Consider the following 14,964-nt stretch of genomic DNA (forward strand, 5'->3'; position numbering starts at 1 on the left):
GAGTGTAAAAACTAATTACTAACCCAGCTACAGTAATTTTAATACCCTCCTGATCACAGATTATAAAACCTGCTATCTTTCCCCTTTGTCTGTGGCACAGTTTGTTTACATATTGTATTTTGTTTAATAATTTAAACTTAGGAAAAGTAGGTTTTCTGGCATCAAGATATGAAGCTATTTGTATTCATGATATATCTGTCATGTTTATTCCTTGCCTTTAGTTCTGTAGTCTTTGCTAAAGCTAAATACACTTGTCAGTTTTGGAAACAAATAATAAGTAAGCAGGAATAATACTCACCTCTTGAAGATTGTAAACATTTTTTGTGTTCTTGATTGTCATTTGTAGAAAATTCAAAATACCTTTCAGGATGTTGAGAACAGTATTAGAGACTTCGGCTGGTGCAAATATGGTCCCAATACGGCCCTTAATGTACTCAAACTTGATAGGCTGTTTAAGCTGTGCTGCTATTCTCTGCGTCAGCTTTGGTGATGATGTTAATCTGTCTTTTTCTGGGATACCATGGAACTCTTCAATCAGTGGGTTGACAACCTAGGAGAAATTAATTAATCTTGAAATAAATGTTTGAAGATTAAAATATATCTGAATCAGTGTGTTAATATTATTTCTGACCACAAAATGTTGTTGTAAGCAGCACCATTATCACCTCATAACTTCTTTTGAGATCTCAGGAGTTAGACAGGGCTGGACCTGGTCAGCACTATGTAGGACAGTATGTATACCTTTACCCTGGAGACCATTAACCAGCATGCAAGTGGTGTTGTTAAGTATTCTTCCTGCTGGGCCATATTAAAAAAGTAATAATTCCCCAGTATGGTGACACTGTGTGGTAGGGGATAAGTCAGCTGAGATGCAAAAGATACTGACTACTATGATAATATAAGTGGAAATAATATTCCTTTTGCAGGAATGTCACAGGTGTAGCGGCAAGTAAAAATACAGGAATTAAGTTTGCTGGTTCCTTGCCAGTCCATCTCTCCTTCATCTCAAGTGGTGCTGGATACAGAGAGGCCATTCCATTTGGTTCACATTTAAGATGTTTTTCTAGCTGATTGAGTTTCCTGATAAGGAACAACTCCCAGTGCTGAGATTCTCCAGCAACCCTAATAAATGGTCATCTCTGGCACCTTACTGTCTGGGAGATTCCAAGGGAGAGTCTTATCCCAAGTTGTTTACAACCCTAAAGTCAGAGTGCATTGTTACTCATCCTCAGCCAATCAGGATCTGGCAGGGCAAGTTAACCCCACGTGGGTCTCGAATGCCCACGGAACTTTCAACCAATGAACGACTGTAGTTCCTCCAGGTAAAACAGGCAGCACAGGGCTCCTCAGGGCCCCTCCAGGCCATTCTCAGACTCAGTTCAGACAATCACGTAACGGCCAGTGTGTGCCAGCGTGCCAGGGCTCTGTTCTAAGAGTCGAGTATGGAGGTTGCCGCACGTAACCAAAGGATCCACCAGAGGTTAGCCCAGCAGCAAGCCTTGTGAACCCACTGCGAATGCTCACCTGATCAACAAGTGAACTACGGTCGGGACTGTGGACAGCTGAATCTCAGGATTCAGGACTGGCGCTACATCAGGAACGAACTGGTCTTCTTCCCGTCTAAAGAGTGTGACCTGCTTGAACCCACAGTCACTTTCCGTGTGCACAAACTACTAGTAAAGCCAGAACTAACTAGCCGGTCTTCAGAGAGCATCAGCTGCACGTCGCAGCAGAAATCTCTTCCTCCTTCTACTTCTCTCATGCCAAACCAGCACTGCCTGGCACTAGGCCAGAGAACGCCGATTGGACACAGCAACAGCCTGCCACTGTTCCTTTGTGTCTGCGGGAGATCTGAATCCACACAGATTGGATAAGTATTCGACATTCTGCATTACAGCTCGAGAATTCAATTGTTACTTCAACCCCAATTGATATCAATTTAATTCCTATGAGTGATGTACTTGCTTTTGAGTATCTAGTGTAGAAGTTGTAATCCAAGTTCATTTACAAAACGGTCTAAATGAATGGTATACTGAATACCATTGGTTTGTAACTCTTAGTGATTGAATATATACCTTTTGTATTCTGCTAACCCTCACTGATAAGATCTGTTATGTTTATGCACATTTTATGTATTAATAAATGTATTGTCATGTATTAGTATCCGTGTGTGTGTGTGGCTGAGTTATCCCACAAGGTCGGACTTCTAATAGCCATCAAAGAATCATTTTGTGACTTACTGCTACAATTAATAATTGTCCCAGTAAATGCACAAAACCCCTACATTTATTGGTGCCTCGTGAGAGGATGCCTACACAGGGATGTGGCCCACCAGTCAGGATATTTACTCAATCCCCTCAGAATGACATCAAAAGACCTCTGTCATCTACTGAACTTTGTGTCAGTAAGAGATTGCAAATGGACAAAATTTAGCATTCTCTTTCAATGTTAAGATTTAAACAAATCTATAAATGTAAAAATATCCTCGTAGTGCCAGTTTCTAAGAAGGCATTACATGATGACAAAAAAATCAAATATTGCATTTTTAACTTCATGTATTTAAAATTGTAATAATTAACCAATACAAATCTATCTTTAAAAGCACCATCTAATGCAATTGTATTCACCAATAGAGAAGCAACAGCCTAGAGTCAGGGGGCTGAATCCAACAGCTGGCAAGCAGACAAACTGGAACATAAACATAGTCTGGGAGAAAAGTAAACAGGCAGGGGTAGAGCTGGTGAAGTACATGAGAGTAAAACACAATGAAATTCCAAGAGTTGTCTGAGTAGCAAGCCAAGTTCAGTACATGACAAGACAGTCCAAAGTAGTCAAGCAAACAGGGTCTAACAGAGAGAAGCAATTGGCAACTAAGTGACTATCTGAGAATTAAGATTTAAAGAATGAAGCAAGAAGTCGAAACTCAGGGAGTAACAAACTAGGAGAGACTGTACCACATGCGAAGACTTAAGTGGAACTCTATGGCACAGGAAGGAGTACCATCTTCACGAGGCTAAAATATCCACTGGTGGACAAAGTAAATAAATAATTATTATGTTCCAGCAGTATCTATTTCCCTTCCGATCTTGTTACTATGGTAACTGATGGATTAACAGGCTGAGTGGGTGGGTGCTTAGAGACGGAGGGATAACGATCGCAAACACCAGTGGAATTGCAGGCATGACATACTGGATTTGAAAAGACTTAAATGTAATATAGTTTTTAACCAAAATTTGAAAAATAAAGTAACTTAAATATGGACTAGCATGTTTTTTTAATCACTAAGTATTATATTATACAACTACAGTAATAAATACACTTTTAAGAAAATTAATATTTTATCATTGTTTTTGGGTGTTATTATAGTATGAATTGTGCATTTATGTAGTAACACCTGGCATACAAATCCTGTAGGAGAAGTACAGTACCACCCCATGCTATTAGTATGCTATTTTGAAAAATGTCCCAATAATTTATTCTGATCCCTTAACATGGCTTTTTTTATATTCTATAAAGGGGGATGAAAATACAAGTTTAGCAATTTCAACTTAAAAGGCTAGGCCTGTAAACTGATTACTAACAGTCCAAGACTTGTTTATCTAAGTTAATATTAAAAGGTTGAGTGTGGGAGATTTTTCAGTGTATGAGCTGCAAAGGAAAAATGTATAGTTTTTTATTTATTTTGTTATTTCTACTTTTTAGTATGGAATTAATGGCTGCTTGTTCCTAAGTTAATGATGTAGTTCCTAACTGCTAATGAGGCACTGTAGTTCAGAATTAATGATAATCAGGGTCTGCAAAACCCTCTGATTAATTTATACCTTTAGGAGAAATGTTTGCTGTGACACTCCACTGATTTCAACAGAGCTGGAGATTTTTAATCCAGATTCATACAGGTTCTTTTCTTGATGACCTATCATGAGACTGCCTTCATAATTGTACACATATGTTTTTGTGGAGCTGAATCCAGGTTCTGAAATAAAAAAGAGGATAAACATATATGAGTACCTGATTTATTAAGACAAAATTGTATAGATAAGAGTTTACTAGATTAGTCACATTATATCATTGACCTTCACATCCTGTTATGTGAGGTACTTCTTCCCTCTAAACATTCCTTTGATGTGTAGCATTGCTAACAGCAAACCCATGGAAGGGGGCAGTATGATGTCCCTCACCCTCATTGGACAGTGGCTGGAATGAATCTATATAGTATTGTACAGTTCATTATTAGGGAAAATTAAATTTCCCTTCCTTGCCATTAACTAATCCCTATTTACTTTTTTGGTAGTGCAATGGCATACAGATGCAGCCACTCGGAACACTTACAGGCTCTGCAGCACAGTGTGGTGTACTTAGACTGTGTGGTTTACTGGCCAAAGACGATCAATAGGTGGCACTTGTGATGCGTTAGATGTTAGTGAAATTATTGCTTCATTTAATCTGTTTCCTTACTGTACTTTTTAAAATCAACTTAATATAGAATATTATTATGGAATTATTGGTAGCTGAAAATAAAACTAACAGAAGTATAAAATCTCTAGACATTATAAACTACATTAATTTATGAATGTAATAAAGCTGGTAGTGATAGTTAAAAATAAAGAAATAAAGTACACAACAATATTCCAACAATATTCCACCTTCTTCATGAACATTTTCTACACCAAAATCTTTAACTCAGTCACTTACTATGGTTATTATGAAAACGTTTTGATGTGCTGATTCTAACTATATGAGGTCTATATACTTTTAAAAAATGCTATAAGGTTTTCACCTTTTCTATGAATACTTTCTGTCATTGCTATTGTTCAAAACATACTTTTTTATATCCACTTAACAGGGAAAATTAATAAAGAATCATGTAACTAAAGGGAAATTTTAGTAGCTAAAAATAAATTAAAGTATAATAATGTCTCTGAATGTCATTAATGATATTATTTTATTAATTATAAATATTGAAAAATAATATACACATACTGTATAGGAGGTAGTGGTAGCAACAAATAAGGTACATAAAAGTATTGTAACATTTCCTATATTGATATCTTTCACTCTGTAACTTGTGGTTATATTTAGAAAAGTGATGAGATGCTCCTTTAACTGCATTTGTTGTAATGGAAAATGAAATGTGAATAAGAGTGATAGCTCAGTGGTATAAATCTGCACTATCCCAATATCACTATCCCTGCACTATCAAAAACCAAGTCTGTTACCAAAGATAACCAAGTTATCTTTTTAACAAATTGTCTCATAATAAATACTTATTTTAATAATAAAATAACATATATTCACATTTTTGTTAATTTTGTAAATCACAGTGTGTCATATATGTTACTAATAAGGGAATAGATTGAATAAACCAACAATCACCTGGAGGCTCAGAAAGAGAAAGGAAGTTTAAAGATGCCCTTAAACAGAGTTTTTTACATATATACAGCATTTAGTTTTCAATACAAATTTTATGTTCACTATGTATATTTTTAAATAGAAAACTAAAAATAATTTTAATGTTTTAGACATTTTAGTTTTTACACAAAACCAGGACCATTTTTTCTTCTTGTGAGTTCACATAATTATGGATTTTATCATAATTTTGCTTAATCAAACTTGTTAGAAATAGTTGTTAAAAATACGTGAGAACAACAAAGTTGCACTTGTGATGTGTAGCACCTATTTCAGTTTAACTTTACTGATGTAGCACTGAAGGGAGTGTTTCATGCCTTGGTGATGCACTTTTTCCCTCACCGTACGGGGGAGGGAAACTGGAAGTAAGCTTTAATTTACACCCTCCATTTTCAATACACATTTGCAATAGTCACTGATGCCTCTTTAGTTTAGGAACTCTAATTCCCATAAAAACCACAGGGCAACTTCCTGGGTACTGGCTCACCTTAAAGGAAGGCAATTTACAGAACACAACAAATACATTAAAATGACTACTCAAATGTTTTGTTTTAATCTGGTCTTTTATGTTAATTACTTTTAAAATACAAAGTTCCTAAGGCCACTATGTTTATATTTTCATAATAAAAAAAATAATTCATAATTCTAATTAATAATAATAATTTGACAAAATACCACTTTATTTCATATAATCATAATTAGGACACAGGAATAATTATTCTGAATAAAAATCATAACCATACCAATAGTTTCACTCTAATGTGTAACAAACATGACATTTCTGAAAAAATTAAGCATTTTAATTTTTGTAGTATTCGCTATCACATTAAAATATTTTTCTTAAATTACCTCAGTTTTGAATTATAATTGCACAGCTGGTGATTTATTGAATTTCAATTTAAAATTGAATAGTTCATAATATATATATATAGTCTGGCACTGTGAAGAGACATGAGAGGTATGGAATAAGTGCAGTACATTTTCTTATAGGTGCAGGCATATTCTTGACTGACAAAGGAATGTACTGCATATTCTTACAGTAAATCCTTACAAAAAGTACCAGATAATGTCCAATAGCATCAGTAATTTTATTTTTAAACAGCAATAGTTTTAATATAAGGTGCTGGTAAAAGGAAGAGGATTTAATCTACAAGTAAAAAATATATATTTGTAGCTCTAAAAGACTTCTGTTACAGATTTTCAAGTGATTTCAGTTTATCATTGTTCTTCTGACCTTATGAGCCTTCAGAATTTTAAAACAGCATTTTGTTTTCATTTGGGCTGTGTACCAGTCCAGTAAGAATCAGCACCGTCGCTGTGGCAGTCCTGAACAATCTTGCTATCGAAAGGGATAAGCCACCTGTTCCATCTTTAAGACATTCAGCACACTCTGGCTGTTTTAACAACATTATTATTGGATCACAGCTCCAGAGAAGATACAGTATTCCAAAGAACTGTCATTAATGAAATGAAATGAAATGAAATAAATGAAATAATGAAATAAATGTCAGGAAAAGAATGAAGTGTTCCCATTATGTCTTTGGACCGAACAGTACTGTAGATTATATCATACTGTATAGCAATCAACTGCAGTATGATATAATTAGTATATAAATATACTGTACTATACATACTGTAACAGCACAGTATATGCAAATAATTTTATAATGGAAATCTAAAATAAATATATATTTTTCCTAATTACTTTTTCCTTAAATTAGTATTAAGACAAATATAGATTATTTTAATGTGGATAAACATGAAAAAATGTTGCACTCTCAATGCCATATAACAGTAAACTATTTTTTATATATCTGTCTGAGTAATCTTGCTTTGTGTAACAGCCCTACTTTTATTGTTAAAATTAATTTAATATTGGTTTTGTGATCTATAAAAATGTCAACATAGTATATAAATTAAATGTTATTATGGGACAAACCCATGGGACTGGAACTGGCCTGGATTCGAACCCAGACATTTTGCATGACAGGCAAGAATTCTTCCACTGATTCACCAATGCCTAATACTGATGAGTTTACAGTACGTGACCACAAGACATTCTTAGAGTCATTTAGAACTACTGACATCTTTTTTAACATATTTGCTGTTAAATACAATGTTTTAAAAGACATTATATACAATATATTTTACAATCAAAACCTAAAATAAAATTGTTTACTAATTACTATTTAAATACATATACTAATAATTCTGTATACTGTAACATAAAAAAACTAATTATTGAGTGTTATTGTACAGTATGACTAGCTTTGGAAATGGGTTAATACACATTTAATTTTTACTGTTCAAGTAATATTTACTGTAAATTATGTTAGACATGCCAGATTAAGCATTCACTGCACCACTTGGTGGTTTTTTTCAAAAAGTAATTTTTTGAAAAAATAAGAGGTGTTGGGTGTTACATAGCATTGAAATGCTATATGAACTTTGCACACAGTACATTATACCTTGCCCATTCTGAGTGGCTGCATCTGTAATTAGTAAAGGAAGTAAAGCAACATTAGTGTGCTATAATGTCTTACTAGAAAGAAGATAAGTTTCCTGTCTGATTCATTGCTTTCCCAGATTTTGGATATGTACAGACATTTGTGTTGGCTAACAATCTTTCCAAATTTGTTTCTCACTTTTTGCCTATGTCTGGTAAAATAAAAAATGTCTAAAACAAGTTGTTATTTTCATATTTATTGAGAAAAAAAACTGGGCTCAATGCTTCAGCAATGGGAAAATATAGTTAGAAATAAAAAGATTTCAGCAGGACTGTGCTGATCTGTTCCTGTCCCTAAAAAATAATTGAATTAGTTTCTTAATTGTAATTCTTAATTACATACTTTATCAATTTTAATGGTATCAGTGAGACCTCTGGACTGTGACATGAATTTCAGATTCTAGACCTAGAGGCACATGTTAAAATATAGCAAGTCATGTCATGCAGATAAACATAAATGGGAGAGAAATTAAGAAAAGTGATAATACAGACCACTAAATGTGATGTAACTGTAACTGTTGAAAAAATATTATTGTGTTATTAGAGAAACACTATATAGTACAAATACAGAGCCTACTTATTGGGCTACATACAGTAGGGAGAATAATCAAGAAAATTATCTTGTAAAGTATGTAGCCTTTTCTATAACATAGAAGACCTGCTTCACTGATGATTCTAAAACACAAGATGGCAGTATAGATCATATTCTAAAAGCTATGAAATCTGTGGTGAAAAATCTGGGTTTAAACAATATAGTAAAAGAAACATCTTTCGTTAGATGTGTAAGTAATTTCTGTACTTCATCCAAATTGGAACTGTTTTTTTTAAATTTGACACTAAACCATTCAAGAGACTGGTCAGAGTCTCATTCAAGAATGTTTATATATCAAAGATCTTAGAAATAGTTCACAAATATGCAGAAAGATTTAGAATATTTACATGCATTTTTCACTTCTTTAATACAATTTTCAGACTTACATCTAAAAAGCAGTATTAGCATAAAAATAGTTTTTTCCTGTTTTAATTGACCATCGACAAATATGATGGAAACATAAATTTTAGTAGTTTGATAAGATCCTAACAAATGTGACTAAATGTGTAGAGAGTATTTTGGAGTAATTTGTTCAAATGTTGTTTTTTCCATCTTGTACTTTAGAAGCCGAGAAAAATAACACAAATGCACTGGAAGGATATTATAATTAAATGTCCTTTGAAATGTAAAAAACATGTAAGAGTTTATAGTCCATAACTTGACTTTATTGCACAACATATTTGTCTATAATATGATAATGAGGACATATTTATGTTCCTAACCTATTGATGCTGCTGTAGGTAACTAGGAGAGTTTAGATGATGTGTATAACCCCTGGCAGTGTTAACATTTCCATCTTCAAAACAGAGGGGATGTTTGCCGAGATATAGCAGGTTCAGAGTCTGTGATCAAAGCACATCAAAAAAGTTTACCTTGGCTTACCTTAGTTAATTAAGTCATTGTAATTGATTAAGTGTCAATCAATCGTCCAGGATATAAAATCAGATTAATACTATAGAAGGAGAGCAAAGAGGAGGAAAAGAACAGAAAGTCAGACCATGAGAGGGAGAAGAGAGGAGGAGTTGAAACTTGAAGCTTGCTCCAGGCAAGAGCCTTACTTCATGATCATCCAGACAAAACCCAAGTAGAGCTAAGTATTAGAACTTTGCTAGGTAGAGCTGGCTTCCTGTGTTTTAAGGGAACTTTTATTTCCTGAGTAAATAATACCTCAGTTAAAGGCAGCCTTTTCTGCTTAGTGGTGTATTTATAGAATACGAAAATAGGTTCCCATTCATTTGGTGGTGTCTGTGTTTGTAGACAAACTGCAGATTGTATTGCACTTATTAAGAAGGCAGCTTATCTCTTATTTTAGCCTCTGTAGGCATTGTTTAAGAGTTCAATACTTAGTAGCAGTCTGGGGTTTTCTGGGTGATTAGGATGTTAGGCCTCTGGAATGCCCTATTTGTAAATTTGTAAATATAGTAACTTGTGTGTTTGTATGATTTGTATAGTAGTGTTAGTATTGTCATTGTTAATAAATATTTGTTTAATGAAGTGTGTCTGAATTTTTACTCTTTTCACCAAAGCCGTGCCAGGGAACTAGAAATTCATGTGCAACTAACTATACCAAGCACCAGGGTATATTCTTGAAGAAATCACTTACAAGTTAGGTGGTTATGATTATTTATTTTATTATTTACTAATCTGCTTGGACAATTCCTGCTTATTCTCCATTTTCTTAACCCCCATTTGTAACAATATTAAATACAGTATCATTTGCTTTATCTGTTATTGTGTGTACCATAACATGAGTGTTCACATTAACACAATGCAAGCTTTTTTAAAAAGGTATTTAAAACTTTGAAAAGTAAGCTACAGAGCTGAATCAACAATAAATCAAAGGATTTCAACTATGACTTAATGTCGAGACATAACTTTAATAATTGTTATTTATATACTATCACAGTCATTGAATTGCAAAGTATAATTGAGAATCCTAGACTAGAAAGTTTTTTTAGAAATGGACATTGTTCTTGAAGAAGGTTAGTTTTCTGGTGCAAGCCCACAAGACAAAATTGAAACACTGCCACAAAACATTCATATTTTCTCAGTATCTGCTAAGCAGCATAATTATGATCATAATATAATAGCTAGACACAAATTGTTGTGATAAGAATAATTGCAATAAAACTTACCATATGTATTTTTGTCACAACCTAAAATATAAAGGAAACAACAATTAAAAAATTTGTAAAAATAACCGTTTATTCATAACATATATATAAAGTGAGCCCTTTACAAGATATACTGTAACTTACCAACTGTGACCAAAGAAAGTAACAACACAAGCCCCCTCATGCTGAAGTGCAAAAAAAATACTGAATAGTTCCTGAATAGTTTTCTTTATATAGAAATATCAATGAAGATGTGACTAATAAGATCTGATAACCTTGGATAGAGAGGGAGGGGATAGCAGGTCAGTGACATTAGTATTAGTTCAAGGCTCCATGGCCGAAACGTTGTGTTCTCTTTCTTCCTTTTTTTTCCAGCATGGAATAAACCTATTACTTGTTCCTTTGCGACATTAGTATTAGTTATTTTTGGTAGTGAATAGTACATTAAACAAGCCACTCAAGAGTAACATTTCTGTCAGTATTCCAAATAGATTCAAAGTTCTATGGTTAACAAGTAATCTTCCATACAAACACAGTTTAAAACTGACCCAGTCAAAAATGTTATGTTGACCTAGAACTTACCTTTTTTCTTCCCTAACGCTTAATTATTTACACAAAAGCTATTTTTATTATATTTCTACCTGTGTTAAAAATGTAAAAATATATGTTTTAAGTTTCGCAGGTTAAACACATTGCTACACTTAGATTATATGAATTTATTTAATAATCGTGTTATGCAACCAGAGTTTAATAATGTTGTCTGCAACAATAATTCAGGCAGAAATATACTACATTTTTGTTATTTATATTAAATGTAATTGTTGTGAGACTACAGACAATCCTTTCTGGACATTTTCACATTTTCACGACCTTGAAAAAAAAAAATAACAATTGGCCTCACTACTCACTACTTCAGAACAATTTGCCAATACTTGTTTTCTTTCTGGAAGTGCAGATGTGGAGTTTCTTTCTGTCAGCTATAGAGTATTTTCTTTTCCATTCTTTTAAATTCTACTTTTACCATGAATGCTGATACATTCAAACCAAAGTTTTCACTTGATCTCTGCACAAATATTTTTGTGATTAAAGTACATGTGACATAAAGTTGTGATTTTATACATTTATTATATGAGAAAAGATGTTCATTGTTTTGTTATAAGCACTGTTGCAGAAAGTGACTTTCAAAAAGCAATCATCAGGGCTGGAAGTTGGCTTAGGCGACCTAGGAGTCTGTCTAGGGCCCTGAGACCACCAGTGGGCCATTCAGTTACTACAGTGACTCAGTTGCTGCAGTGCTAATCTAGTCTTGTAAAGTTTGTTAGTTATAAATTATATTATTAGTTATAATATATATTATATGATATTATATATGATACATATTACAGTATATGTTATGATATATGTTAGAAATTATTATTATTAGTAAGTGTAGTAGTTTATTTCACTTATTCTCATCTGCACCATAAGATGACAAAATCAGTGCAGCTGCTGCTACACTGAATGCTGTTCATTTGATTTTGGAAAGTAGTAAATGTTGTGAAGATCGGTTTTATCAATCTTTCATTCCATCTAACATGTAATGAAACATTACAAGTGACCATTGTAATGGTTTAAAATTAAAAATCATGTAGTTGCAACTGGTAAACACACATCATCCTCCAAAAGGACGTACCTATGGGTGCTGGAAAAAGGAAGCACATGAAGAAGATAACAGATTTACGGTTCATGTTATAACTTTCAATGTTAAAATACTTTATCTTCGTAAAATGTGTGCTTCTTGTTCTTGTTTGTAAATTATTTATGTGTTTTTCAAAACTGGTTAATAAAAAGGTTTCTATTTATATAATTCATTTCCTTATAATTGTCCTATGTAGCAAAATAAGCCTGGGGTGGGAGCTCATGATAGTAGTGTCTGCGCAGATTGTGATCTGAAGGGGCCCCTTTCCAGGATCTTGCCTAGGGCCCCCGGAAAGGTAAGGCAGGCCGTGGCAATCCTTTACAATTACCATCTTGAAGGATTACTCTTTTAACTAAATAAGAAGTTGTGGGAAAACGTTTTATCACTTTATATAGTAAATATATACAAGCTACCTTTACTGTGTTTATTTTTAAAATTTTATCCCTTGCACAATATACTTTTAATTGTAATGGGTTTCATTTTAAAAGTACCTTTCCACAAAACCACCTTTAAGTTACTCAGCAAGTGCTAAATGCCAAACATCCATTTGTAGCATTTCTATTCAATATAAACTACAGAGAAAAATGTGATGGTGATGTTGAGGGTTAAAATGAGCTATGGGGTACAAACCTATAACTTGCCAAACAAAGAATGAGGGGCTATTGTGAGACACAGATGCCAAAAACATGTATTCCTGGGTATCAGTATTAACCAGTACAGGTGGAATATTACAAAATGTGGGTCTTATTCCCTTAACCATGTTAGGAAATACAGCTTTCAGTGATTTCAGGGATTCGGGTTAAAATGAAATATACAGTACTGTATATAAGCAGCAGAAAACGTATATTTTGTAGCTGCTATGTTGCTGGTTTGGAGGCAGTTTGCTGAGCATTAATTGTTCCAAGTGAAGCTTGGCTGATGAAAATCAGTTAAGCTGTCTCTACTAGATTGCAGTAATTAAAGTTGAAGACTTTCTATATTCCAATGTCCTGATATTTATCTTCTAAACTATAATTTCCATTGATAACTTTTAAATTTCTAAAAATGCAAGTTGGAAAAATGACACAAATGCTGCCTGAAAGAAAATACTGGTAAGTTAGTGCATACTTGCTGCAAGAAAATATTTTATATATTTACACTGTGAATTCATCCATGCATTTTTACTCATCTATCCATTCATTTTAACTGCTTTATCTGATCCAGGGTCACAACTACAGTATGGCTTTAAATGAAACTTAAAACTTTACTGATGTGAATTCAGAACTACCAGAAGGTGTCAGTGTATGCTTCTAAATCATTTCTTCAGTTGTACTCTTTCCTGTAAATTAAGGAAAGGTTGAGCATTTTAATGGTAATTCTATCTATTTTTTATTTGTTAAGATAATTTCATATTTATTCATATAATTTGTGCAATCTGTATTAGATGTTCATAAACACAATGTGCTGTTTTGAAACGTTTCCTTGAGCAGAAAATCACACATTAGCAAAAACTGGCAACAAACAGACTGCTTGCCCTCTGAGATCAGAATGACATTACATTATGACCGCTCAATGAAATAAATAAATATAATGCTGGTTATCTAAACAGTATCTGATGTAATGACATATGACTTTAAAGGTTATGGTATACTTAACTAAAACTATTTAACTATTTCCTTGCTGTTATTTTCACACATCCAGCATGTGTGAAGAAATAAAGAAATCAACCTAGAAATAAAATCTGCAGTCACACTACGTTTGGTAATGAAACAGTCAGCAAGAGAAAAATGCCTTTTTGACTCCATTTGGACTGTTTTAATGGCTCATTTACTGTAAAAGAGGAGATTTAGCCATTTCAAAGTGACTTGATATAATAGATAATAGATATAGATTGCAGATGCTTTGAGGAGCAAGCTGATTTGTAAATGCACTAAGAACATTCCCCAATAGGAGTTTGTCGGAGAACTGGGGAACAGAAGTTTATACCTTGATTGACGAGGTTTATTTTTTGTTTTTCGTGAAAGAAGAATTTGAACACAGATATGTATAGTAACTTGCATTAAGGAAAGGGAATTTAAGATCTGATGGAAGCTTTAGTAAAATTTCTAGGCAGACTAGTACAAGTGGAGAGTACAGGATTTGCTGCTTTAAATAACAGTGTTCTGAGAGAATGTAACAAAGGGGAACAGAGGATGAGTTACTAGAATATATCTTTGGAATAGAGAGTAAGTGGAATCAGTGGTGCATTCTTTTTTTGGAGCCAACTCTCTGAGTTTTCTAGACCAGGTGAGACATCTTAGAAAGTTCATGACATATAAAGATTATGATCACCCTATATTCATAATTTATGCTATGGATTGTTGTCTAAGTGAAAGAGAATAGATTTTTTATTCCAAGTACAGCCCCAAAGTATAGCAGTTCTACTGCTATTAGAATGTCACAGGTGCCCCATTACATTTTTGAGTGCATAGGAGTCTGCCATCACTTGGTTCCTCTCGCACACCGGTCCCCTATTCTAGACACTAGCTAACAACTTTGCAATAGATGAATCTGCTTATGTATCTTTGTCCAAGTCAGTCATGCCAGTCTGATTATTGTGATCCTCAACTTGTTCAAGTTTCCAGAATATCTGCCAATTTTCTAGTTCCACAGATGCTCGCTCAGCTGATGCTAGCTTCACTTCCTCACC

At 33.6% G+C, this 14,964-nt stretch overlaps 1 protein-coding gene across 1 annotated transcript in view; it reads right to left on the bottom strand.

The window, feature by feature from the left end:
- Window positions 1-10,802, bottom strand: part of LOC148823717 (vitellogenin-like) — a 31,095-nt gene extending 20,293 nt beyond the window's left edge. Inside the window, exons 1-4 of the mRNA XM_088928091.1 lie at window positions 10,763-10,802; window positions 10,640-10,660; window positions 3,822-3,973; window positions 299-550 (exon numbers count right to left, since the gene is read on the bottom strand). Of these exons, the coding sequence (XP_088784217.1) occupies window positions 299-550; window positions 3,822-3,973; window positions 10,640-10,660; window positions 10,763-10,802 (465 nt within the window). The remainder of the gene's footprint in view (window positions 1-298; window positions 551-3,821; window positions 3,974-10,639; window positions 10,661-10,762) is intronic.
- Between the last annotated feature and the right edge of the window lie 4,162 nt (window positions 10,803-14,964).

This window comes from Atractosteus spatula, chromosome 11 (assembly GCF_055471065.1).
Source record: "Atractosteus spatula isolate fAtrSpa1 chromosome 11, fAtrSpa1.hap1, whole genome shotgun sequence".
Taxonomy (NCBI): domain Eukaryota; kingdom Metazoa; phylum Chordata; class Actinopteri; order Semionotiformes; family Lepisosteidae; genus Atractosteus; species Atractosteus spatula.